The 25922-nt window shown below is 38.7% G+C and overlaps 1 protein-coding gene across 1 annotated transcript; it reads right to left on the bottom strand.

Annotated features, from left to right (window-relative positions):
• Positions 1-10117: 10117 nt before the first annotated feature.
• enc3 (ectodermal-neural cortex 3) lies at positions 10118-22376 on the bottom strand. Its single transcript, XM_073843940.1, has 3 exons — positions 22232-22376; positions 19318-21115; positions 10118-12497 (listed from the first exon to the last, which is right to left on the bottom strand). The coding sequence occupies exon 2, from the start codon at positions 21106-21108 to the stop codon at positions 19339-19341; it is 1770 nt and encodes a 589-aa protein (XP_073700041.1). The 5' UTR covers positions 21109-21115; positions 22232-22376; the 3' UTR covers positions 10118-12497; positions 19318-19338.
• Positions 22377-25922: the final 3546 nt, after the last annotated feature.

The raw sequence follows: 25922 nt of genomic DNA, 5'->3' as shown, positions 1-25922 counted from the left end.
CATTTTCCCCCCCTTTAATACCATAAGAACTCACTGCAATCCTGCCTACATTATTCTCAGTGTTGATGTGCTAATTTGGTAGACAAGCTGCTAGGCTAACACTTTTACAAAAATGATAGTGTCTAAAATATCCCTCTCTCTCAGTTACATAACAGCTCTGCAAAGTCTGCACCAGCGATCATGTCTCATGCAGGCCATATAACCTCCTGTCCTGGCCCCATAAAAATAAACCCGTATTGTTTTTTTTTTTTTTTTTTTTCTGTGTCCATGGAAACAACTTTTAATGACTTTGTCTTTATGGCTTTTCGGTACTTTGTAGTGTTTGAAGAACACCTGTTGTAAAGTGACCGATATAATTGTACAGCGATGATGAAAGAAAGGAAAGGAAAGGAGGTGAAGGGAGGCCAAGTATGGTGACCCATACTAGGAATTTGTGCTCTGCATTTAACCCATCCAAGTGCACACACACAGTAGTGAACACACACACACCGTGAACACACACCCGGAGCAGTGGGCAGCCATTGCTGCGGCGCCCGGGGAGCAGTTGGGGGATCGGTGCCTTGCTCAAGGGACTCACCTCAGTCGTGGTATTGAGGGTGGAGAGAGCGCTGTACATTCACTCCCCCCACCTACAATCCCTGCCGGACCTGAGACTCAAACCTGCAACCTTTGGGTTACAAGTCCGACTCTCTAACCATTAGGCCACGGCTGCCCCATGAAAACATGAAATATGGCCGGGAAGATAAGGTTACTGCCGGCTGATAGTACGCCACAACACACACTGTGTTTATTCAGAAGTTTGTAGAGGTGTAATCCAATAAAGTGGCCTGCGAAGAATCTGCTGTCATAGTAAAATCTTTGTGTATTTAGTTACATGCCAGAAAGTCTTTATTTGGGGTTGTGTGTGAGAGAGAGAGTGTGATAAAAATGCTCGTATGCTGTAGTTCTTGTGCCAAATAGCTGTTGAAAAAAGAATTTGAGATTCTTGCCAAGCCGAATGATCTATAAATGTCAATGGCCTGTGTGACTGAACGCTGTTGGCCGTTTATTTGTCGTCCGACCTGTTTGGTTGGATGGGGATTTTCACTGCTGCTTAGTTTGAAAGATGGTAAATCTGTCAGTTATTTGTTTTGATTAATTGGACACAGATGCACAATGTTATTGCCTGCATTTTATTGAAAAGTATGTTATGACAAATTTTGTCTAAAATTCTCATTTGCAAATGAATGGCTCTTAAAAAATTAAATGTGCGGTATGCTTTGGGCCGTGTTCGTGAAGTATAAAACTTGTGTTTACAAGTTTGTAAAACGTTATTGCTATTGTATAATGTTCTGTGTCTTTCATAAAAACATTCTTACCTAATTTGTCACCATTGACCAAAAATTGGAACATTTGGAATAAGATCATCACATAGAAGTACAATTAATTACAATTGTAAGTTGTTCGTAAAACCATTACCGTTTTCAACAATTTACGTAATAATGGTTTTCACAAAAAATGTACAAAACAAAATACATTTGTGTTTATTTGCAAAACTTTTCCATTCTCCCACAAAAGTATTCTGTTCCTCAGAGCAGCTTTGTTGTTGCTCAAAGCATTTGCATTTTTTCGCAAAACTGTTGCGCTTCCTGAAAAAGCATTGCGTTCACACACAAAGCTTTTGAAACTTTGCGCTTGTTCGCAAAATATTTGCATTCTGTCACAAACTGTTGTATTCCCCCTGAAAAACCTGATTCTTTAAGTAACTGCGATTTTTTTTTTCTTCATCTCACAGTTCTGATTTTCTCGCAATTGTGAGTTTACATTTTTTTTTTTTTTCAAAATTGTGATATAACCTCATAGTTGTGAGAAACAAACATTTGCCTTTTTTCTGTTGCGTTCACTGAAGAAATGTTGCGTTCACCCACAAAACATTTGCATTTTTGCACAAAACTATAGCCTTGGCACTAGGAAACTTTGTGTTCGATTGCAAAATATTTGCATTCCTTCGCAAAACTGTTGTATTTCCCCTAAAAAAAAAAAAAAGCCTCTTTGCATTCTCACGCAAAAGTTCTTTGATCCCCCAAGAAACTTTGTGTTCGCTCATAAAATATTTGCATTCTTTCGCAAAACTGTTATGTTCCCAAAAAAAAATTTTTTTTTTTAAACTTCTCAGAATTGCACAATTGGGATATCTCGCAATTGTGACTTTTTCTCAGAACTTTGTGATACGAACTCGTAATTTTGACTTTTTTTCTCAGAATTGTGGGATATAAAGAGTTACAAAGTCAGAATTGCAAGACAAACTTGTGATTCTGAGAAATAAAGTCAGAGTTGCGTGTTAATATCTCGCAATTCTGAATTTTTCGCCCACAAAGCACACAACACTATTGTTGCCCTGAGAAACTTTGCATTTGATTGCAAAATATTTGCATTCTTTTGCAAAACTGTTGTATTCCCCCTGAAAAAAACTTTTTTGCATTCTCACACAAAACTTAATTTCCCCAAGAAACTGTTCACTCATAAAATATTTGCATTCTTCAAAACTGTTATGTAAGTTATAAAGTCAGAATTGCAAGACAAACTTGTAATTCTGAGAAATGAAGTCAGAATTGCGAGATATAAACTTACAATTGTGTTTTTTCTCAGAATTGTGAGTTTATATCTCGCATTTGATGTTTTCTTAGAATTGTGCATTTATATCTTGCAATTGTGACTTTTTTTCTCAGAATTGCGAGTTATAAAGTCAGAATTGCAAGACAAACTTGTAATTCTGAGAAATTAAGTCAGAATTGCCAGATATAAACTCATAATTGTGACTTTTCTCAGAATTGTGAGTTTATATCCCGCATTTGACTTTTTCTCAAAATTGCGTGATACTCGCAATTCTGATTTGTTTTCTCAGAATTGTGAGTTATAAAGTCAGAATTGTAAGATATAAACTCACAATTGACTTTTTTTTCTCAGAATTGCGCATTTATATCTAGCAATTCAGACTTTTTTCTCAGAATTGTGAGATATAAACTCGCAATTGTGAGTTAAAATGTCAGAATTGCAAGACAAACTTGTAATTCTGAGAAATAAAGTCAGAATTGCCAGATATAAACAGATTTTTTTCTCAGAATTGTGAAATAGAATCTCATAATTGTGAGTTATAAAGTCAGAATTGCAATACAAACGTGTAATTCTAAAAAATAAAGTCAGAATAGTGGGATATAAACTCTTTCTCAGAATTGCAAGTTTATATCTCTCATTTCTGACTTTATAACACACAATTGTGAGATATTTAGTCAGAATTGTGTGATATAAACTTGCAATTCTGAGAACATAGTCTCCCCCCCCCCTTAAAATGACTCGCAACTGTGCAAAAAAAAAAAAAAAAAAAGTCAGAATTGTGAGTTTGAAGCAAACCACTAGGCCACAGCTCCAACTTTATATTTTCTTTTTTCAAAAATAATAATAATAATAATTCTGAGAATTTATTTTAATTTTTCTTTCAAAAAGTGACTTATATTTTTAAAAAATTTGTTTAGGTTTGCTATGAAATCTTTGACACATCAAAAAAAAAGAAAAAGAAATTGATATGGTTCACGAAATGATTGAGCTTCTAACAGAAACAAACCACATGACGTTAGATGTACATCATATGGTGTTACACACAAAAAGCCAAGAAACGTCCTTGCCCACAGCTGCTTCATTAACCTTGTGAGTTAGAGAGGCTGACACCCCAACACCCTAGAGACGCATGCAGACAGACGCCTCACTTCCTTTTGTTGTATTATTCATCCTGATGTCACTTTTCGAGTGCCTTTTCAGTTGAGTGGCCCGCAATTATCAACTGGGCCCATATCGGGATGGGCAGACTCGAGAAGAGACCATCTGCCCCACCCCGTCTGAATCACACAATGGTCCAATTAGGGCTCTGTCCCGTCCTAGAGATACAATTGACTCTCATTCCTTCTTGTTTTTTCTTTTCTCCAGGAAATAGCACCGAATCCCACTCATCCCAAACAAACAAGGGGCATTATGGTAATGAGGAACAATTTCAAGCATCCGAACATGTGAAGTGTTCGCGGAATGCTAGTGAATAAGATCTGTGGCATGTAAAACCGCTATTTTCTGTCACCATTTGAGCTAAGGGGTGAAGAATCCACTTCCCACATTGGGAAATCTTCTCAGACTATTGCAAATATCAACATTCTTCTATGCTGAACAATTGTCATCACATTTTGTTCACCTACTACAAGTCAAGAATGTTTTTAATTTTAAAATAGGCAACCTTTCCGAACCTTGCTGTCTGTCTGTCGACCACAGCAGATCAAGAAACGTTGAATTTGATGCTACGCCTCAACCTGAGGCCATCGACCGCATAAGGCTGAGCTTCAAAGCCTGGCGTCGCATAATAACATTCACTGTTAATCAGAGCGCCGCTAGATCTGTCAGTGAAGCTTCTGTCCACACCACCCCTCCCAGCCACCCCCTGCTGTTCACCGTAATTACTCCATTGTGTAAACAGTGATTACCGTCCCCCCCTTCTCCAAAACACTGTTCCTCTCTGCTGGCTCTTTCTGTCGGAACGCTTTTAGAAGTCTCTTGCCTCAGTTTTAGAGACTCAGATTTCTGTGCACAATTGTTTTTGCAAATAACTGGCTTCTTTTATGGCGTCTAGACAAAGAGATGTTTTGGCAAGGCGGATGAAGGCACCCACCTCTCTGTGTTTAATGCCGAGTGATGTGCATTTTACTGAGAGAAGATTTATGTGTGCACTCCAAGAAAACCTGTGACGCGTGTTAAAGCGTGTCAGTTGTGCTTCCTGCCCTGAGTTCTCATCATCCATTAACGTTGGCAAGAACACATTTAAGCATTTTTGAACATTCTAGGTTACTTGGGTCAAATTTTACAACCACATCTGTTTGTCTGTCTAACTTAAAGGCATTCTGCCTTTTAGGCAAGACTTTTTCAAGCCAATATCAAGGTTTGTATTGAAGAACAATACAAGCAATACAATTGGGGGTAGTTGTGGCCTAATGATTAAAGAGTTAGACTTGCAACCTGAAGGATGTGGGTTCAAGTTTCTGTACTTGCAGGAAATGTAGGTATACAGGTGTAGGCGTTCTTCCACCTTGAGTACACACTGAAGTGCCCTTGAGCAAGGCACTGAACCCCCAATTGCAAACTGGGCATCGCAGCAAAAAATGGCTGCCCACTGCCCAGTGCATTTGGATACAAAATCGGTCCTGGTGGCCCAGTGCCTCTGTACTGGTGGGACTTGTAGGTGAAAAAGTGACCTTCCACCTCAATACGCACTGAAGTGCCCTTGAGCAATGCACTGAACCTCTAGTTGCTCCCTTGGCACTGCAGCAAAAAATGTCTGCCCACTGCATAGTTCATTTGGATCTAAACTTGGTTCTCTAAACTTGGTAACAATTGTTGGTGGAGGAGTGACCTTCCACCTTTAATGACCAATGAGGTGCCATTGAGCAAGTCACTAAAGCCCGAATTGCTCCCTGGGCACCGCAGCAAAAAAATGACTGTCTCAGTAATGGTGGGAATTGTACGTAGATGAGGGTTCAATATCCACCTTCCAACTTAAATACCCCCTGAGGTGCCTTTGAGCAAGGCATAGAACCCCCAGTGGCTCCCTGGGCACCGCAGTAAAAAATGTCTGCCCATTGCCTAGTACATTTGGATCCAAACTTCGTCCTGGAGGCCCAGTGTCTCAGTACTGGTGAGAATTGTAGGTGGAGGAGTGACCTTCCACCTTAAGCAGTGACCTTCCACTTTCAATATGCACTGAGGTTCCCTTGAGCCAAGGCACTGAACCCCCAAATGCTCCCTGGCTACCCACTGTCCAGTGCATTTGGATCCAAACCTGGTCCTGGACGGGTGGTGTCTAAGCACTGGTAACAATTGTAGGTGGAGGAGTGACCTTCTACCTTTAATACCCACTGAGATGCCCTTGAGCAAGGCACTAAACCCCCAAATGCTCCCTGGGCACGCAGCAAAAAATGGCTGCCCACTGCCCAGTGCATTTGGATCCAAAATTGGTCCTGGAGGGCCGGTGTCTCAGTACTGGTCGGACTTGTAGGTGTAGGAGTGACCTTCCACCTTCAGTACCCACAGAGGCGCCATTGAGCAAGGCACTGAACCCACAAATGCTCCCTGGGCACCGCAGCAAAAAATGGCTGCCCACTGCCCAGTGCATTTGAATCAAAAATTGGTCCTGGAGGGCCGGTGTCTCAGTACTGGTCGGACTTGTAGGTGTAGGAGTGACCTTCCACCTTCAGTACTCACAGAGGCGCCATTGAGCAAGGCACTGAACCCACAAATGCTCCCTGGGCACTGCAGCAAAAAAATGTCTGCCCCTTGCCGGGTGCATTTGGATCCAAACTTGGTCCTGGAGGGCCAGTGTCTCAGTGTTGGTGGGAATTGTAGATGGAGGAATGATTTTCCACCTTCAATACCCACTGAGATGCCCTTGAGCAAGGCACTGAACCCCCAATTGCTTCCCGGGCACCTCAGTAAAAAAAGAGTTTAGCTCCAACTTGCCTCAACACATTTCTAGCATGCCTAGTAAGACCTTGATTGGCTGGTTCAGATGTGTTTAATTGGCTTTGGAGCTAAACTCTGCAGGACACTGGTTTTCCAGGACCCAGTTTGGAGACCGTTGAGTTAAATGCAGTGCACAAATTCCAAGTAACTTTTAAAAGTTATGCAATGCATTTTAATCAAGGTGATCAATGCATAACATCACAATGTTACTTAACATACCTTGAGGTCTGTCTAAATTATGTTTATGCCATAGCATGGTGGCTCCCCCCCAGTTACACCACAGGACTTTGAGGAACCACTAAAACCATTAACGTTACTGACAGATCACATCTCGACTCGACTTAGGAAAGTACCTGCGCCCAGACACCACAGACGCACCTAGACATCAGCAGTTTGAGCTGCCTGTGGTCAAAGACGGCCTGAATTGCGTCTGTTTGTGGCCACTTTTGCACCTATGTGTTGCTTTGACTTGTCTGCCAGTGTCGACAGCAATGAATATCTTGCATTTCTTAAGGAATGGGAGTTGCTGTGTTGGTTGGGCAATAAACCTCAGAGCCTAAGGGGTTGAATTTTTTTAAGCATAAGAAACAAGATGTGCTTTGCTGGAGGTCCCTGGAGTGTGAAATAACATTTGCGTTGGGGCACTGATTTAGTTGTGATTACAGATTCTGAGGAGGTGGACGGTTGGAAAGGACGCTTCTGGTCCAGACCCTCGAGGTAGGATCCCCGCAGGGGGCGACCATTGGAAGCTGATTGTCTACTAATGCAGGGTTTTTGTGTTTCAGGAGGCCCCCCAGCTACACGCATCCGCCTGGCAGACACACGCCAGTATTTAGGTGAAGGGGGGGTTTCGACCCCTGTTCCCCCCTTAGTGTCCGTTCCAACCAAATGCGCCCTTTCTTCTTGGGGTTAGAAGAAGCGTTAACCAAACACACTCATTGAAGCTGACTGCGCCAACCACCCCCCTCTTTCTGTCCATGCTGTGGCGGTCCTTCCTTTCCAGAGCATTCCTTTTGTCTTCTGCCAAGTTTCAAACGTCTATTTATGCGCGATGCATTAATTGCGTCGCCGGCGGAATCTTTTTGAATTCGGCGGTTTTTCATTTTGCATGACAATGGAGCTTTTGAGGAGCCTCACAAAAACACGCTAGTGCCCGCACACATCCTGCCAGGATCCCTTTGAAAGGAAGATGTCTCGTATCCCCGTGCCTTTTTTGTGTTGCGCCGCATTCATTCAAATGCTGCTTCCCATCTGCGCTCACACCTGAAGCACTTAGTGGGTCGACATGCTCAGCTGGAATATGGTGCTTGTGATGAATGTAGTTTTTTCCCGCCTTTTTCCAGTGTTCCAGTACACCAAAGCCAGTAATGCAATATATAAATATATACAGTTGAGGTCAAAAGTTTACATACACCTTGCAGAATCTGCAAAATGTTAATAATTTTACCAAAATAAGAGGGATCATACAAAATGCATGTTATTTTTAATTTTGTACTGACCTGAATAAGATATTTCACATAAAAGATGTTTACATGGTTGAATTTGAATGACCCTGTTCAAAAGTTTACATACACTTGATTTTTAAAACTGTGTTGTTACTTGAATGATCCACAGCTGCGTTTTTTTTTTTGTTTGTTTTTTTTTTTTGTCTGTTTAGTGATTATAATATAATATAATTTAATTATTATTTAGTACTGCCCTTCAGAAGCTACAAGAGATGCTTAAATGTTTTCCAGAAGACAAAATAAGGTAAATTTACCCAGATCTTTAAATTCAGGTTCAAACACAATGCATTAAGAGCCGAATTTGAAGATCAGTGTAAATTTAACTTATTTTGTCTTTTGGGAAACATGTCTGTAGCTTCTGAAGGGCAGTACTAAGTGAAAAAATGTGACATTTAGACCAAAAAAAGAAAAATTTACACATCTTCATTCTGTTCAAAAGTTTTCACCCCCAGGCTCTTAATGCATTGCGTTTCCTTCTGAAGCATCAGTGAGCGTTTGAATGGGTTCATTTTTATAAATCCAACTATTATTTTCTCTTGTGGACTGTATATAAAGGTCTTTTACGAGAAATATCTTATTCAGGTCAGTACTAAATAAAAAATAACATGCATTTTGTATGATCCCGTGTTATTTTGCTAAAATAATTAACATTTTCCAGATTCTCTAAGGTGTATGTAAACTTTTGACCCTTATATACTTTGCACAAACTATTCTCACGTTTAATAGTTTTAAAGTAAGTTTAAAACTTCCAAATGAGTAAAACGTTCTTATTCTAATTTAAACCATCATGCTATTTATCGCAAAGGCTTCAGTAGTTCAGTAGCAAACTCGCTTTATACAAAGACATCTGTCTAGAAAACCCAGTTTTCTTCCCCATGGGATCGCACCCAGCTGCTTTTAGGGATTTCTCCCATCTGGCATCTCCGATTGGCTCGATTAGTGCACGGACCCGTGGCTTTTGACCTCCGCATGCATAACTTATTCAAGAGTGTCTGGCAGGCATCAAGCCAGCTCTTACTTTCTGTGTCAATGTCTTTTTCAATCGGACTCATGGAGCTCAGCCACAGATTTGGTTTGGAAGTGACTGAATCGGCTGACATGTTTGACTTCATTACTTAATGTTGACATCTTACAAGAATTAGTTCACCTACAAATTCACCCCGAGGCAATCCAAGATGTAGATTTTGGAGAAATTTAGCGTTACATCACTTGCCAAGTCCAAAGAGCGGATAAAAACATCACAATAATCCACAAGTAATCCAAACCACTCCAGTACTCCTCCAATTAATGTCTTGTGAAGTGAAAAGCATGTTTAAATGTTGCTTTTGGCCAAAATACAAGTCCTCTATCCATGATATTGCTTTCTTGTCTGACTCAGGAGAGAAGTAAACACCCATCAAGCACTGTTTGCAAGCCAAAACCGTTCTAAACAGCTATGTCACATAGATATCTTGTGGATTGACTCGCGTAATGCTAAAGTTCTTCAACTTATAGTTAAAAAAACAAACTCGTCTACATCTTGGATGGTCTGAGGGTGAGACAACAAGGCGTAGTCATTTGATTAGTGCTCCTGCAACCCTCAAAAGTGGATTTTGCTTCTGGATGAATTTGGTGAGTTTCTCTGGTGAGTTTCTTCTACTGTGATAAACAGTAGTTCAGCTACTTTTTAATTTATGTCTCTTTGTTTCAACAGACAGATCTCTGCCCTACAATCTAGGCGAAGGAACGCAGTCTGGAGTCTCTGTGGCATTCGTTGGCATTTCCACTAATAACACCTGCCCGGGAATGAGAGGAATGAGGCAGGTGCCATGACATGTACACACACCCGTTCTGAAGAAGACCATCTCTGAGCTAAAATAGCAACATGGGGTGGTAAGGTTTGTGTGGAGAAATGCAACTTTACACTCCAGGTTTGTAGAGTGTCTGTGGTTAAAATCGTCTGGGTGTGACCGACAATTTCAAAATTCCAGGGTATCTAAGCGAGTTTTGAAAGGTGCAAGACATTCCTTGTCTTTCAGCAGATCCTAGTCATGCTAACCCACTAATCCAATTCTCGCTCTACAAAACAAAAGAACACGTGCTCAACATTTTCACTGATGTTTTATTAAAAAAAAGTCTTTAATACACCCTACTTTATGACTGACAGAAGTAAGAAACATTAACATTTGGCAATAGATGTCTAAAAAACAGTCCAGGATTTGAAAATTAAGACATTTCATGACAAACATTTCACGTTTAGCTAGTAACATGTCTCTATCTGTGCTCCTTTCTTTGGCTTCAGGCAACACATTCTAGTGACGTTTGAGAAGAACACTCTTATGAGTGCAGATGACCGTTCGACAGTGAGGACACAATGTGCAAAATCTACTTAAGAACAAATACAATATACTTCACAAATGTACATACAACAAGGCTACATGTACGGCAACATTTAAGAAGTTCGCTAGGTAAGCTTTGAAAACAGTTTGGCACAAAACCGTTAAGAAGAAATCCACAGCTTTAGTAGTTTAACCACCTCCAAAACTCCAAAAAGCGAATGTCATTCACATTGTAAACTACACGTTATCTTACAGTGACCATTAATATTTTGTATACAGAAAATGAATCCTATATCATTACTGTCATTTGTCCATGCTTTTCCATATAATCTTGGGCTTTTTCTATTGCGGTAACCACTTTTTTGCATTACGGTAATGAGAAGGAAAATCTGCTTTAATTGCCTTGAACATTTTTTTTTAATTATCTTCATACAAAATATAAATACTTAACTGTTCGTTTACTTTTTTTGCATGACAACTGATTTTTGGTAATTATGTTAATGACATTTCTGCATTGCGGTAATGAGAATTTTTTGTAGAAAAATGTGCTTTAATTGCCCTGAAAATAATGCCATAGCGCAAACAGGCTTCATTTTCATTATGCAAAGTTTAACTTCTTATTTGTTTCTTCTTTTTTTCATTACAATTAAGACGTTTTCCTCATTACCGTAATTTGTCCAGAATTTTTAAATTAAAATCTGAATGTGCGTAAATACTTATTGATTAAAAAAATTACATTCTTGTTCTTTTCCATGATGGCAATGACTTTTTTGCATTACGGTAATGAGAATTTAGGGGAAAATGTATTTTTATGGCCCTAAAAATAATGTCCCGATGCAAAAAAAAAAACTAAAACCAGGCTTCATTTTCTTTATGCGAAATATAATTTCTTATTTGTTTCTTCTTCTTTTCACATTTTGTCATTATTTTCATGACAATTAAGAACATTTTCCTCATTACCGTAATTTGTCCAGGATTTTTAAGTATTTATTTTAGTTTTTTAAACAAAACACTGGATATGCTTAAATACTTCATGATTTAAAAATTTACTTTCTTTTTCTTTTCCATGACGGTAATGACTTTTTTGCATTGCGGTAATGAAAATATCGGGGGGAAATGTGTGTCAATGGCCTTGAAAAAAAAATTTTTATTTCATTTTTTAAATTAAAATCTGCTTATGCATATGATTTTACATAATGGAAAAGAACAGGACCTTATTTTTTATTATGTTAATGACTTTTTATTAAAAAAAATTGCATTACGGTAATGAGGTTTTTGGGGGGAAATGTGTTTTAATGGCCCTGAAAATAATGTCACAATGCAAACATCATTTTCTTCACGCAAAATTTAGATTTTCGAGCATTTGAAATTACTTAATTTGCCCATTATGTTTACGTATTCGCTATAGATTTTTTTATGAAAATTTGGATGTGTGTAAATACTTTCTAATAACTTTCTTGTTCTTTTCCATGTCTTTTTTTGCCTTGAAAATAATATCAAAATGAGAACAAATCTAAAAATTAGGGGTGAAATACCACCCAAACGTGTCTATTAGCCCAGCCTGGCTATTTGTCTAGTACTTTTATAACAAGACAACAGTGCTAATCAGAGTAAAACACATCTACAAGTGTTTTATAAAAAAAAAAACATTTGATATAAAAAGGCAGCACAGTCCAACAAGTTAATCTACAATTTTGGGTTCATTTCCTCTTTCGAAGGTCACCCGAGTCTACTAAGAACACAACGAGCCCCGTTTCATGCGCTAAAGTGAGTATCCAGAGGCAAGAGTTAATTATTACTTAATTTATGACCGCGCAGGATCCATTTGAGTGAGCGAGACGCTGAAGCGTGAAACATCAGGCTAAAAATAACCCGTTTTAAAGAGTTGAGTCTGGTTGGTTTATGTACACATGCATTCACAATGCTTTCCGCATGTCTTTTCAGGGTCGAGTCTCGCCGTCAGGACCGTGGTGAGCTGAGAAGGGTCTCCGGTTGTCACGGTTCCCCACTCGACTGACCTAAGGCTTGGTTTCCAGAGCGAGGTCCGTGTGAATGTGAAGGAGGAAAAGCGGCTCCCCTCCCCCGGCATTCCCAGGCCTCGTGGGGGGGAAACTCGGCCGCATTCCAGAGAGCGCCGGAAGATCTGAGGACGGAAAAACAGGGAATGAGTTACACATGTTGAACTCCACATGGTCCACCTACACTCCTTCACGTTAGTTTGAGAAACTGAGCACATCGCAAAACTATTGGTATGTATATTTGAGCATACAAGCATACGAGTGACTAAATTTAATCTCCGAAGACAAACTAATGAGATCGCATTTGGTATGTTAAGCTGTTTTGAATTTCAGAAACACGCGCTAAAATAGTTCTTGCCCTGTTAAATGCGTTTCATCCCCTGAAACATGTAGGTAATGAGCTTGTGAAGTTCACTTGTGCCTAATTTCCACTTTCACAACATGTTTTTCCAAGACCTATAAAACAGGCGGATCCTTTACATGAGTTTTTGAACATTTTACCCATTAAGAGTGTTTTTTTATCTGTGTGGTTGGATAAGGAATGTGTAAAGCTTTTGATTAAAGGTTCAACTATGTCTAGAGAGCAATATGGCATGTAAAATGCAGATGTATAATACAATAATTTAATTTAATTTAATTTAAAAAAAAACTTGTTAATTAAAAAAAATCAAATATTTTTTTTCATCATTTTATTTTTAAACGTTTAAAAATATTTAGAAACATTGTATAAAATGCAGATTTATCATTAAAAAATGTAATTTATTAACATTAAAAACAATATTTTGTTTTTAAGTCATTAAAAATATTTAGAAACATGGCATATAAAATGCAGATATATCACACAATAATTTAATTTAATTATTATTAAGCAATAACATACAATTAAAAGTATTATTATTATTCTACTATTGAATGTATATCACACACTAATTTAATTTAATAATATTAAAAAGACTATTATTATTTATTAATATCCTACAATTATAATAGTATTCTTATTTAATAATCAAATTTTATTATTGTTATATATTATTATTATTATTAAATTAAAACCAACCATTTTGTTTTATTAATATCATTTATTTTTAAACCTTAAAAAGATTTAGCAACATGCCATATAAAATGCAGATATCATACAATAATTTAATTTATTAAAATTAAAAACACTATTATTATTCATATTAAATTAACATCAAATATTTTATTTTATTATTAGCATTTATTTTTTAAACCTTAAAAAACTATTTAGCTACATGGCATATAAAATGCATAATATATATCCGATAATTGAATATTATTATTATTAGTAGTAGTAGTATAGTATTTATTTTTAATAAAAAAAATACTATTTGAATTGAGCAAATACAGATATAATACAATACCTAATGAGAATGATTATATAATTATATAATATTAATCAATTATTTTATTATCTTTTACATTTTAAAAAACATTTAAATACAAATAATTCAGTGCTAGTAATTGAAAAAATACCATTTGAAATTTACAGAATACATATTCAAAATTCCACGTATAAAATTAAATTATTATTATTTTATTTAAATTAATAATAATAATAATTGTTATTACTATTTTATATTTTATAATTTTTTTAATAAAAATTAATCAAGAATATATATATATAAAAGCCAGAAAAAGTTTTTTTTAATAATAATAATAATTATTATTATTATTATTAAACTTTTTCCGGCTTTTAAGGATTTTTTAATGAAACAAAATAAAAAATACATTTTTAATAAATCAAAATACATTTTTTAAATATTTTTTTATTTAACAGAATATTATTTGGCCATTTAATTAGTAAGATTTTTTTTTTATAATTCAAATAAATGTCTTTAATTTTTATTCTTTTTCAACTACTTGAAAATAAATAGATTTATTTATTTCTTGGGGAAAAAAAACCTTAATAAAACTTAATGGCGTTAATTTTTTTTTTTTTTTTTTTGTTAAAAAAAAAATATAAGTATAAATGTATCTGTGTGCTCTCCAGTTAGGTCAGTTACAACGCTAAGTCTAGGATTGACACCACTGAAGCTGATTTAGAGTTTAACAGGGTTAACAATGCTGTAAAGTCCAGATAATACTGTGATCTAACAGCTAAAACCAGCCAGCTGATCCGTTCACACCCAGCAGTGTCTCTTGACACCGCAACACGTGTTTCCATGCGGCCGCTGCTGTAATTAAAGCCTTGAATCCCTTTACCAACGGACATAACGATCTTTCTCTAATCAATGTTTTGGACATGATGCATGAGGGTCAAAGTTCAAATCTGAACAGAAAAAGACATTCAATTGGAATGCTATACGTTTCTCCCAATATTGCATCTGAGAGATCAGCCTTTCACAAGTACAGCAGCTTCAGAGCCGGTTATATTTAACCATAAGCGGCCCGTATTTCATACCTTTGTGTTATTTGTGGGACGCGGCAGACGCGTTAATTTAAGACGTGAGAAGCGACGTACAGTACACAAACCACACGAACGCGTCGCTAAAGTGAACTTTTGAGTGTTGCGTAAGTGCTCATCCATCAGCACCAGCGCTCTCGCCCGTCCCAAAGCAGCAGCGGCAGCAGGACAGGTGACCTTTGACCCGGTTTGCAGTCCTTGGAAATTCCATTAAAGCAAGTCTAAAGAGCCCGGGATTCAATCAGCTTGTGTTTAATAGATTTTATGCTCTTGTTTTCATCACCTAGTGCCGCCCTAAACTGAAAACCTTCTGATTTGGCTTCACTGCATCTGCTTTCTTCTTCCAAACTCTGGAATTTACTACCGTGTTTTATTAGGCAGTCAACTACGTAGTTTAAAATATAAAAAACACCTTTTCTGGCTTTAAAATTTGCTATATTATTTTTTTTTTATTGTGTTAATCTGACCTTTTAGTTGTTTTTTTAAGGCAATTGTTTGTTTGCAAGTTATTTTTATAGAATAAATAAATATATTATTTGTTATATTATATGGGTGTTAAATTATTAATTACTCAACATATATATTTACTATTTGAAAATAAATAAATGTATTTATTCATTTGTTTGTTTGTTTGGAAAAACCTTAATAAAATGTAAATAATGCCACGAATTAAATAACAATTTAGCTGTGCTAAAGAAATATTTTTTTTAAGTAGTGGTTTATCTACTTGTCTTAAAATTATTATTTTTACAAAATAAATAAATAAAATGTTATTTATTTGTTTGAGTGCTAAATGAAAGATTTTTCGCTCATATAAATGTATCAATAAATGGTTAAAACAATAATCTTCAAATAAATGTCTTTATTTTATTATTATTTACTACTTGAAAATACTATTTATTTAATGAAAACAACCTAATTACTTTTATATATTTATGCATTTATTTACTTATTTCATTTAATTATTATTATTTTTTTATTAAACTTAAATAATGCCAAGAATTAAATAAAATAAATATTTCTCTAACACAGCTAAATTACTGAGTAGTGGTTTATCTACTTGTCTGGAAGCTATTTTTTACAAAATAAATAAAATGTTATTTAATTGTTTGAGTGTTAAATGATTTTTCACTCATATAAATGTATTTAAAATGGTTAAAACAATAATCTTCAAACAAATGTATTTTATTCTTAACTACCTGAAAATAAATGTATTTATGTAATTATTTAATCAAACAACCTTTATAAAACTTAAATAATGACAAGAATTTAATAAAATAAATATTTCATAACACAGATAAATTAAGTAGGGGTTTATTTTTACAAAATAAATAAATGAAAATGTATTTATTTGTTTGAGTGCTAAATAAATGATCACATCTAAATGTATTTATTTTAAAAATGGTGAAAACAATCCTTTTCATGATTAATAATACTGTAAATTAACAAAAACATTTGTTCAATAAATAGTTTCTAAATAAATAAATAATTGTGAATAAAAATGTATTTATTTGTTTGTTTGTTTGTTTGTTAAATTAAAACTATGGAAGCCTGTTTCTGCCACGGAATAAAAAAATATTATAAAAAGTTAATTGCGTCTTTTTATCTCTGACTTTTGTTCTTGTAATTGCGAGTTTACATCTACCATTTTGCTATTTTTCAGAATAGCATGATACAAAATGTTATGAAGTGGTATAAAGAGTTATGAAGCCAGAATTGCGAGAAATAAACATGCAATTCTTAGACATAAAGTCCAAATTCTGAGAAATGAATTCAGAATTGTGATATAAACTTACAATTTGGACTTTATATCTCCCAATTGCAGGTTATTTGGCAATTCTGACTTTATTTCTGGCAATTGTGAATTCATATCACGCAATTCTCCGAAAACGTCAGAAGTGTGAGTTTATATCTCGCAATTATGACTTTATAACTCGCAATTGCAAGTTTATATCATGCAATTGTAAAAATAAAAAGGGGTAAGAAATTGAGATAAAAACTCACAATAACCTTTTTTCTTTATTATTCAGTGGCAGAAACAGGCTTCCATAGATAACCCTAATAAACTTTACTAATACAAAAATATATTTCTTCAACACAGCTAAATTGTTAAGTAGTGTTTGGCTGTATCTCTTTCCTAACGGTTTCAGCAGATGTACTGAGAGTCACGGGGTGAATTAATGACAGCTGGGTAAACTACTTTGCCGACTGATCTGTGTTCTTCTCCTCTAACGGATCAATCCCAGTCAGCACCTTATTTATTAGGAAACGCCCCTTGCTTCGCATTATGCGCCGCCTTGCAATATTCTGCCAATGTTTACTAATGAGCAAGAGTGTGCAGGTTAACATATAAATCATGGGATGACAGGGCGCCCGCTTAAACCTCACTGGCATTTTGTTTGCATAATTTGATTTTATTTTCGCACAACTGAATTCTAATTGATCTCCAAATTGCGCCCCTGGCTTGAAAAACAAAGGTGGTTTGTATGAACATTATGCAGTTCTGATTAATTACACCAAGCGGGTTCCCGACCCGTCTAAATGACCGGTTTGATCTATTTATGGCTGGTAACCAATTTGAGGCCTTTATATTATTCAATTTCTTTCCACAGGTCTTGCTTCCACGCACAAAGGAGCAAAAAAAATCCATTAACTTTATGCAGATCCAACCGTGCCGCAAGGGCTCAGCAGGACGCGGTGACTTTATGCACGCGTCGGGTAAGAGAGCCAGGACGCAGATGCCAAAATAAAGGATCTGTTAGCGTTTCGGATGGCTTTTTAAAAGCCGCACATTAATAAAACATTAGTATCGACCGTGAGGGTCACTCTAGTCCGCCTCCGCGGATAATAAAGCCGTCCTGAAAGCCAAGAACCGACCCTTGACCTAGATCAGGTGTGTCATACAACAAACAGAGACTCATATGGTGTATATTGGATGGGTGCCAGTTACGACAGCCTGCTCTGCGAGACCAAAGAATGAGATGATCTTGATAACTTCCTCCCTAGTGCTCATGTTACAGTTTAGATTACTAGTCTAGAAAACATTAAAGTTGCCTGAAGACAGGAAATATAATTCTTCTGTAACCATGGAAGGTCAAATCAAGTGGAGCGCTTTAGATACAGAATCCCACAGTTTTTTTATAATTCACATGCTGACAAATTAAGTACACAAGTTATGCACTGCTATGTATGCTAGCATGCTGTTTCAAACATAACCCAAGTTGTCTAAGCTGAGTTAGCTTGAGGTGTTGATGCAATGTTAGCCGTGAGGCTACATACATCCACATAGGAAACCAATCTGTACTTGTAATGGGTTTCTTTGTCTAAATACAGACAACTCATGTCTTTCTATCCCAGGTTGGGATAGAGAAAATACACTAAGCATGTTAGGGGAACATTTGCTTTACGAGATGTCTCAATGGTTAACTACACCAACTCAAAGTCAAACAGTGACTCACTGTGCTGATATGCGGTGACAATAGGCAAGAAACATATCTGCGTTTAAATGGGCACGACAGCCTGCTGAGAAATTATCTGAGACTGTACACCGCTGGTGCGACTCGTATTCGTAAAGCACACTGGAAGTCGGTTCATGGCCAAAGGGAACATCAAACAGAAAGAGATTTTCTCTATTTGTTTTCCTCGCCCCTGTTACGAGATGACAGCTTCAGAAGCAATGTGTATTTTTAGTCTTAAGCAGCTGGCTGCCAAACGGTGCAAAATATAGCTTCTCCCTTTTCCACACGCCTCGCTCCGAAAAGGCTATTCTGTGCAAAAATCAACGGCGAGTTAGTGACATTCAAAAGAGCAGGAATTGCACTCTCAAAGAAGGATAAAAGAGGCTTGTCAGCTGCAGCCGTGCAGATCTGGGGCCTCGCAGGCTCTCCTCTGCCCGTCTCCACCCAAACCATCTGTTTATTATTGAGGAAGGGCAAACAGCAGTTCCCCTAGGCATCCTTCCATTAAGCGAGTGCTGAGCTCGCAGTAACAAGCTGCGAAAGCTAGAGCGCTTCAAGAATTCTTCAAGCAAAGGCCTGTTTTACAAATAAAGAGGTGAAGATGTCACCTGACGAGTTGAAAGCTTCCAGTCACCATTCTTGAATCTCAAATAAACACGCCTTCTCTAAACATCATCGGCTATCACTTAAGTTTGTTATCTTGTCTGGCTACTGTGTGCGCTAGGGAGAACAATAAGCCCTGACATTTATTTAAAAGAAAAGACAGGATTTGTAAACAACTCGCAGAAGCGAGTTTCAGTGGAGCAATGTAGGCAGATCGCCATAGGCAGAACTACAAGCATGAACCTGATCCCGTTCTCGCTGGAAGCATTTGGGCCTGTACGCCCCAGAGAGACACGTTTTACTCTGTAATTTGTGCTGCCACAATCCTTTTCCAACTATTAAGGAACATTTTGTCTTTATTTGACACCCAACAGCACTAATTAGGGGTAGGCATTTCTCATCAACAAACAAAATTACTGCTTCTTGCAGTCAAAGAAAAAGTACTCAGAAAATACTCACCAAATCAGACGTGTATTTGCTTCAGGATGGGAGGTACTTCCAGGTGCTGACAAATGCAGTTGGGATAAGCGAATATGGCACGCTTGTTATGCTATCCCATGAGTCCGTTGAGGGGTCATAGCAGTCCAAGGTTTTACACCTCTGTGCCCCAAAGTAGCCCCCAACCACGTAGAGACGATTCCCTGAAGCCACTGCGTGGCAGCTGATTCTCCTAGAAGTCACATCCCCAAACTTGGTCCACTGGAACGTCTCGCTGTTGAAACGGTACGCAGAGCTCGCTGAGAACTCTGTATCTCCACCGATGACCACAACGTGGTTCCCAACAACTGCTGCTGCCGTGTAACGCCAAAGCTGAGGACAAGTGGCCGGGACAGTCCACCTGTTCTCACAGGGGTCGAAGCACTGAACCTTAGGATACTTGTCCCTGTTGACACTAGTGCCGCCGAAAGCAAAGAGTTTGTTTTTGGCGCCTACGACAGCAGCATTGCTCACACCCTCTCGAAGAGGGGCAACTAGGGTCCACTTGTTGGATTGGGGGTTGTACTGCTCCACTTGTTTGAGAGACACAGATGGGGACGCAGGGAAAGATCCTGCAAGGGATGTGTGTCCACCTACTACATACAAGCTGTGGTCGAGTTCTGCTGAACCATGTCCGAATCTAGCAACAAGCATCGGTGCAGCTTTGGACCATTCGTCGTGCAAGGTGTCGTAGACCCAAACGTCTTTCGAAGCGCCATTTTCCGACCCTCGGCCACCTGTGACATATACTTTACAGCCAATGGCACAAGCACTGCATTCTTTGCGAGGGCTAGGAAGGTCCGTTTTGGGAGTGATCTCTTTCGCCTTGTGATCAATCATATATACTTTGTCACACATAAACGTTTGGCCTCCTAGAAGCAGAAGAGCTTGGCTCACCTTCCGTGGTTGGGCGCAGAAGCCTGTAACAACGCCGTCGTTCTGCAGGATCTTCATTTTGCAACGCACAGCGTCTTCGACGATCTCGCGCCCCACCTTGTGTCCCATAACAAGCTCCTCAGATGCAACATTCTTTAGCAAGTAGATTTCCGGAAGCAGGGCGAGTCGAACACACCGCAGAAGGTCAGGAAGATCAAGATGCCTCCTTTCGACGTCCGCTCTGACCCAGTCAATAACAGCCTCGTACACAATACTTTCGTCCTCGACCTCCAGCTCCTCGCTGAAAACAAGTTCTTGAACTTTATCTTTGGGCAAGCTTAGGAAGTCCTCAGTGTGGTACAGATTGGCGAAATTCGCCAGGCACATCCTCCAGGAAAGTTCATACAACCTCTGGCACTGATGAGCGTCGGATAGGAGCATCATTCCGAGGCAGTTCGACGGATGCAGATTCTTCTCCAGAAATTCTGAGGCTGCGTCACGGATGTCGTGGAACTGGAGCATGTCGCCAGCCTCCAACAAGGACTCTGCGTTTTCCTCATTGATGATCACCCGAGCGGAGTAGGCATAGTCTAATAGGAGCTCCAGAACCTCCGGGTGCAAAGAGTCGTGGAAGTTGACTTCGGCGTCTCGGCTCTCCTTCAGGCCACCGCTGAACATGGCTTCAAAGTAGCGGCTGCATGAAGCCAGAACCGCTCGGTGGCATGGAAATGCCCGAAGTCCTGCTTGCAGGACTACATCTGTGAAGACACGCCGCTTGCGGAGGAGGTTGAGCTGGGTAAGCAAGCTGTCTGCATGTGACGTCTTGTGGAACAGCTGGATGTTCATGGACCCAGAGCTTGACCTCGACTTTCGGTTCTCGTGATTACTGACAGACATCTTTAAACTGCGTAAAAGACAATAAAAAGGGAAACAGTTTAGTTTTATATCCCTTTTGATAAATTGTTAACATCTCAAATCATCTGTGGACGTTTGTTTGATATTCTTCAGAATGCCTATTGTTCAGCAGTGTTTAAAAATCCTTAACATATAATTAGACAGTGGATACATAATAGTTAGGGCAATTACACTTGGAACCAACCTTCTCCTTGGACGGCAGTAAAACCATAATCGTTTGTTAAACAGCAATAAAGCATTACAGCTTTTCGTTTACCTTGAGATTGTTCTCCCTTTTAGTACAAGGGTTAATGATTCATGGGAAATGATTCATCGCCTTCCTCTTTGATCTCCGATAAAGTTACTGCTCTTAAGCTATCATTTCATCTCTTCAGTTATGCGTAAAACAATCCAACACTGCTCAGCAGTATGAAACATAATTGTCTACCAGTGGTGCAATAGTCAATGAAAATCAATGCTGGAATACTACAACATTTATACTTTTTTGCATTGCGTTTTAAATATTAGGTGGTTCTCTCTAGAGCCACCAAAACATCTTGAAGTCGGGACAACTAATATTTTAGCATGGTAACAATAAAAAAAAAAAAAAACATACTACATTTATTGCTTCAACAAGTACTGTCATGAGACAATATTCATATTTGTGACCCTGAACCACAAAACCAGTCATAAGGGTAAATTTTTCAATTTACACATTATCTGAAAGCTGAATAAATAAGCTTTTCATTGATCCATTGATGTATGGTTTGTTCCGTGAGATACAACTATTTGAAAATCTAAATATTGAGAAAATCGCCTTTAAGTTGTCCAAATGAAGTTCAAAGCAATGCATATTACCAATCAAAAACTACGTTTTGATATATTTACGATAGGATACGTACAAAATATCTTCATGGAATAAGATCTCTTCTTAATATCCCAATGGTTTTGGCATAAAAAATTACAGAACAAGTTCCATGTCATTATTTCGCACCGCATTCAAAGATTGAGAAGGGTAAAGTGACAGGTTTTCGCCAGACAAGTCTACTAAGCAGTACAATCAACGTATACACGTTCGTATATTGTATAACAGTGGTCTAGTAGAACAAAAGTAGTTAGACTTTACCTTATTTCCTTTCCACGCGCGGACTAGTAGTACAGTATGCATTCGACTTTTAAGGACGCGTGTCACTTTAAAAAGTCTCGCCAAATGGTTTCGGTAGTAACGTTTGCCTAGATCGGTCTGAAGTCTGCGAGATCCGCCTGTTACACGCTGCTGGGGAACATTACGACTGTGATTTGAGCTGTGAGTGAGCGTAGTGTAGCTCTCAGTCGCTCCTCCTCTTCCCGCATGTTAATGTCCAATCCTGGCGGAGGAGGTGATCTTAGGACGCGTTTTATTAGTAATCAGAAGTATTTCGGAGAACGAGTGAACATGCACATGTCAATGTGTATGATACTGAACACAATTGGATGCATGGGCATTTGTGACCCTGGTCAGATTTGCACATCATGTAAAAGCTGAATAAATAAGCTTTCCATTGATGTATGGTTTGTTATGATAGGACAATTGGCTGAGATATTTGGAAATCTTGAATCTGAGGGTGCAAAACAATCAAAATATTAAGAAACTCGCCTTTAAAGTTGTCCAAATGAAGTGCTTAGCAATGCATTTTACTAATCAAAAATTAAGTTTACGCTAGGAAATGTACAAAATATCTTCATGGAATATGATTTTGACCCATACAATGTGTTTTTGGCTATTGCTACAAATATACTCGTACTTATGACTGGTTTTGTGGTCCAGGGTCACATTTTTAAACATTTTTGTCGAACGTAAAACCAAAAATAGTCATTTTAGTTCAAAATTAGTACCATTATCGCCATCATATCACCACAATGCATTCTGTAAGTGTTGAGTCTTTCATAATAATGTTTAGTATCACTCCACAGTGTTTGCTTTCCAACACAATTATTGCAACAGAAAGAGCATGATGTTAGTCTTTACATCTTTCTTTCACCCTCAGAGCGTTGTTGTACAAACAACACCAGTGTATTGTACTGTCAATGAATGAATGAATGAATGAATGAACACTCACTGTACTGTATGGCTTTTAGCAGTAATTACTGTCAGACCCCCTGCCAACACTCAGTGTTCATGTCTAATAGAGTTATTAGAGCTTAAACATAGCCGTTACTGTCTCAATGCCCTGTTTACATAATCTTCAACACCAATTATATCTGACTTTCCTAACGAAATCCTTCTAGCAGGGGTTTTTCAACCTCCACTGCACTGTGGTCGTTTAGAAATTAGTATTAGTGTATGTTTTGTTTGTTATAAATAACTAATAAAACTGAAGAAAAACGGTTAAAAATATTTTTTACCCAGCATTAACCTACCTGTTGGAATGTAGCGGCATCTACTGGACAGAACCAATATTGCATTAAAGCGAAACCATTAGAAAACACAAATGTGACCCTGGACCACGAAACCAGTCTTTTAAGTAGCACGGGTATATTTGTAGCAATAGCCAAAAATACATTGTATAGGTCAAAATTATCTATTTTTCTATGCCTAAAATCATTAGGATGGTAAATAAAGATCATGTTCCATGAATTTCCATAAATATTTAAAAACCTAATTTCTGATGAGTAATATATGGCTTCAGAGGGGTTTTGGCCATTTTTTTTAGCATGTTTTAGCTAGTCAGACTGGCTGGTCTTAGCTGGTTTAAGCTGGAAGGAGCTGGTTTTCAGGCTGGTTTTAGAGGGGTTTTGGCCACTGTTTTAGCTGGTCAGGCTGGTTTTAGCTGGTCAGGCTGGTCTTAGCTGGTTTACGCTGGAAGTAGCCAGTTTTAGCTGGTCTCCCAGCCTGGTCATAGCTGGTTTTAGAGGGGTTTTGGACACTTTTTTTAGCCAGTCAGGCTGGTTTTAGCTGGTCAGGCTGGTTTTAGCTGATCTTAGCTGGTCAGGCTGGTCTTAGCTGGTTTAAGCTGGAAGTAGCCGGTTTTAGCTAGTCTCCCAGTCTGGTCATAGCTGGTTTTCAGGCTGGTTTTAGAGGGGTTTTGGCCACTTTTTTTAGCTGGTCAGGCTGGTTTTAGCTGGCCAGGCTGGTCTTAGCTGATTTAAGCTGGAAGTAGCCGGTTTTAGCTGGTCTCCCAGCCTGGTCATAGCTGGTTTTAGAGGGGTTTTGGACACTTTTTTTAGCCGGTCAGGCTGGTTTTAGCTGGTCAGGCTGGTTTTAGCTGATCTTAGCTGGTCAGGCTGGTCTTAGCTGGTTTAAGCTGGAAGTAGCCGGTTTTAGCTAGTCTCCCAGTCTGGTCATAGCTGGTTTTCAGGCTGGTTTTAGAGGGGTTTTGGCCACTTTTTTTAGCTGGTCAGGCTGGTTTTAGCTGGCCAGGCTGGTCTTAGCTGATTTAAGCTGGAAGTACCCGGTTTTAGCTGGTCTCCCAGCCTGGTCATAGCTGGTTTTAGAGGGGTTTTGGACACTTTTTTTTAGTCGGTCAGGCTGGTTTTAGCTGGTCAGGCTGGTCTTAGCTGGTTTTAGCTGGTCAGGCTGACTAGTCTTAGCTAGTTTTAGCTGGTCAGGCTGGTCTTAGCTGATTTAAGCTGGAAGTAGCCGGTTTTAGCTGGTCTCCCAGCCTGGTCATAGCTGGTTTTAGAGGGGTTTTGGACACTTTTTTAGTCGGCCAGGCTGGTTTTAGCTGGTCAGGCTGGTCTTAGCTGGTTTTAGCTGGTCAGGCTGACTATTCTTAGCTGGTTTTAGCTGGTCAGGCTGGTCTTAGCTGGTTTAAGCTGGAAGTAGCTGGTTTTCAGGCTAGTTTTAGAAGGGTTTTGGTCGCCACTTTTTTAGCAGGTCAGGCTGGCTGGTCTTACCTGGTTTAAGCTGGAAATTGCTGGTTTTAGCTAGTCTCCCAGTCTGGTCATAGCTGGTTTTCAGGCTGGTTTTAGAGGGGTTTTGGCCACCACTTTTTTAGCAGGTCAGGCTGACTAGTCTTAGCTGGTTTTAGCGGGTCAGGCTGGTCTTAGCTGGTTTAAGCTGGAAGTAGCTGGTTTTCAGGCTAGTTTTAGAAGGGTTTTGGCCACCACTTTTTTAGCAGGTCAGGGTGACTAGTTTTAGCTGGTTTAAGCTGGAAATAGCTGGTTTTCAGGCTAGTTTTAGAAGGGTTTTGGCCACCACTTTTTTAGCAGGTCAGGCTGACTAGTCTTAGCTGGTTTTAGCGGGTCAGGCTGGTCTTAGCTGGTTTAAGCTGGAAGTAGCTGGTTTTCAGGCTAGTTTTAGAAGGGTTTTGGCCACCACTTTTTTAGCAGGTCAGGGTGACTAGTTTTAGCTGGTCAGGCTGACTAGTCTTAGCTGGTTTTAGCTGGTCAGGCTGGTCTTAGCTGGTTTAAGCTGGAAGTAGCTGGTTTTCAGGCTAGTTTTAGAAGGGTTTTGGCCACCACTTTTTTAGCAGGTCAGGCTGACTAGTCTTAGCTGGTTTTAGCGGGTCAGGCTGGTCTTAGCTGGTTTAAGCTGGAAGTAGCTGGTTTTCAGGCTAGTTTTAGAAGGGTTTTGGCCACTACTTTTTTAGCAGGTCAGGCTGGCTGGTCTTACCTGGTTTAAGCTGGAAGTAGCTGGTTTTAGCTGGTTTCCCAGCCTGGTCATAGCTGGTTCAGGCTGGTTTTAGAGGGGTTTTCGACAATTTTTAGCTGGTCAGTCTGGTCTTAGCTGGTTTTAGCTGGTCAGGCTGGCTGGTCTTAGCTGGTTTAAACTGGAAGTAGCTGTTTTTAGCTGGTCTCCCAGCTGCCTCCCTCTAAAACTGGTTGACCAGCTAAAA

The sequence above is a fragment of the Garra rufa genome, chromosome 7 (genome assembly GCF_049309525.1).
Source record: "Garra rufa chromosome 7, GarRuf1.0, whole genome shotgun sequence".
In the NCBI taxonomy this organism is placed as follows: domain Eukaryota; kingdom Metazoa; phylum Chordata; class Actinopteri; order Cypriniformes; family Cyprinidae; genus Garra; species Garra rufa.
This window is presented reverse-complemented; position numbering and strand designations above follow the sequence as displayed.

Excerpts from the sequence above, each read along its gene's own strand:
- enc3 (XM_073843940.1), bottom strand. The coding sequence starts at position 21,108 with ATGTCTGTCAGTAATCACGAGAACCGAAAGTCGAGGTCAAGCTCTGGG.